At 35.0% G+C, this 2,194-nt stretch overlaps 1 protein-coding gene across 1 annotated transcript; it reads left to right on the top strand.

Moving 5' to 3' along the window:
• The first annotated feature begins 294 nt into the window (after nucleotides 1-294).
• On the top strand, nucleotides 295-1,625 carry LOC112033348 (borneol dehydrogenase, mitochondrial). The gene is made up of 2 exons (XM_024066133.2): nucleotides 295-413; nucleotides 629-1,625. Exons 1-2 carry the CDS (start codon nucleotides 376-378, stop codon nucleotides 1,398-1,400), a joined length of 810 nt encoding a protein of 269 aa, XP_023921901.1. The 5' UTR covers nucleotides 295-375; the 3' UTR covers nucleotides 1,401-1,625.
• Nucleotides 1,626-2,194: the final 569 nt, after the last annotated feature.

Genomic DNA, 2,194 nt, shown 5'->3' on the forward strand with positions numbered 1-2,194 from the left:
TGTCTTTATATTGTTTTGAAAACAAAAACAAAAATCCTTCTACCAATTAGACCCTAATATTTTTTTGGCTGAATGACTGTGCAGATAATTGTGAAAGTCTGGAACTAGAATTAGTCAATGATACAAACCTTGATAGATTTTTAGAATTAGTCAAATAAACTTGATGTGAACCGGTCCTTGCGGGAAGCAATGCTATTTGCAGTAACTTGATGTGAACCGGTCCTTGGGGGAAGCAATGCTATTTGCAGTAAACAAACCATTATTATGTCACACTTGGTAATGAAAGGGGGGGTGGGGGGGAACGTTGCCTCTATATAAGTTAACTAGGAGAGATTACAAATCATATTTTCAACACATATTCCAACTCCATCGACTATGGGAAGTTTCTCAGTACTCCCACTGGAAGCAAGAAGGTATGGAAAATTTTTTAGCTATTTTTCCTCTTTTGTTTAATTTGTTAAAGAACAATATTCTATGAAAAAAAATCCTCCCTCCAAGTAAATAATTTTTGTACGAGTAATGTTAACGATAATACAAATTTTATTACATAACTTTTACAAATTGACGTGTCATATCCAAATTGTTGACAAATAAAAGTGAGAGATAATATTATGTAAAAATGTGACAGGCTAGAAGGAAAAGTAGCACTAATTACAGGTGGGGCTAGCGGCCTTGGTGCAGCCACTGCAAGACTATTCTCCAAACATGGAGCTAAAGTTGTAATCGCAGACATGCAAGATGAATTGGGTCACTCTGTATGCAAAGAACTAAATCCTCAATCCACAACTTTTGTCCATTGTGATGTCACCAAAGAAACTGATGTGGAAAATGCTGTAAACCATGCTGTTTCCACGTACGGCAAGCTAGACATTATGTATAACAATGCTGGTATTGGTGGAGAATCCAAATTCAACATCCTTGACAACACTCAGGCTGATTTTGAGAATGTGCTTAGAATCAACGTAGTAGGTGCTTTTCTTGGTACCAAACATGCAGCCCGTGTGATGATTCCAGCTCGCAAAGGATGTATAATCAATACTGCTAGTGTATGCTCAATCATAGGAGCGGTTGCACCACATGCCTACACAAGCTCAAAACATGCTGTGGATGGATTAATGAAAAATACAGCAGTTGAGCTCGGACGTTTTGGCATTCGTGTAAACAATGTGTCACCCTACGTGGTTCTTACACCTTTGACAGAGGATTTGTTTAATCTAGATGAGGGTGGCGTTGCCAAGCTTTATGGCAACCTCAAGGGTAAAGATCTCAAGCCAGAGGATGTGGCTGACGCTGCACTCTTTCTTGCAAGTGAGGACTCAAAATATGTGAGTGGACATAATCTTGTCATAGACGGAGGCTTCCACGTTTTGAATTCGGGCTTTTCTATGTATCCACAATAAAGAATAAAATGGGAAGTCTAAATGCATTGCAAATTAATGTTTGTGAGACTATAGTAAATTCTCTATGTATTATTCGGTGCTTGTAAAAAGACTTTAAATAAAACTGGCATCTTTACACGCACTATAGTGGTGTTCATAGTGGTGTTCATAGGCTCTTCCTTTATTTTATATAATAAATCATATGTATTTCTTTTATTTTAATTGTTTCAATGAAGGATTCTAAGGTGTTACCTACTTGTCTTAGTTTATGTGAAGATGTCTATCCCATAACCAAGAAAATCGAACTTCAATCACCTTTGGCAAGGCAAATATAGCAAAGTGGGATGACTTCCAAGTGAAAGTTGAATTTGCATTGTGACTTTTGACTGGGGAATTCATATTTTACTCCTATGATTGTGTTTTAGGCAAGAAAATTTATGTGAAGTTATAGCCTTGTGGATCGCCAAACAAAAAATTGCAAATATTAAGAATATTATTGCATTAACTTTGGAGAAAAATAATGGTTTAGAATCCGAGTAAGTTGCTTAATACGTAATTGTGGATTCTTTTCGGAAGTATTTAGGGAATTTTCTATTAATTTGGGTAGAAATATGATACAATTTAACCAATAAAAGTTTATATGCCTGTAACATTAAATCAATAAATAGAATTCAATAGGAGTGGAGTAATTGTTTTAATGTAATTAATCTAAATTTACAATGAATATTACAACCTGGTGATGAATTGTGTAATATATATATATATATATATAAATGTATATATCTAGTGAAAAAAAGTCAAGCTTATTTAGTACA

This window comes from Quercus suber, unplaced genomic scaffold (genome assembly GCF_002906115.3).
Source record: "Quercus suber isolate HL8 unplaced genomic scaffold, Cork oak 2.0 scaffold_882, whole genome shotgun sequence".
Classification (NCBI taxonomy): Eukaryota; Viridiplantae; Streptophyta; class Magnoliopsida; order Fagales; family Fagaceae; genus Quercus; species Quercus suber.

What these genes read in the sequence shown, in the direction of transcription:
- LOC112033348 (XM_024066133.2), top strand. Translation starts at nt 376, where the DNA reads ATGGGAAGTTTCTCAGTACTCCCACTGGAAGCAAGAAG. An exon ending in CTCCCACTGGAAGCAAGAAG is followed by an intron (nt 414 to 628) that starts GTATGGAAAATT and finishes AAAATGTGACAG; the next exon opens with GCTAGAAGGAAAAGTAGCAC.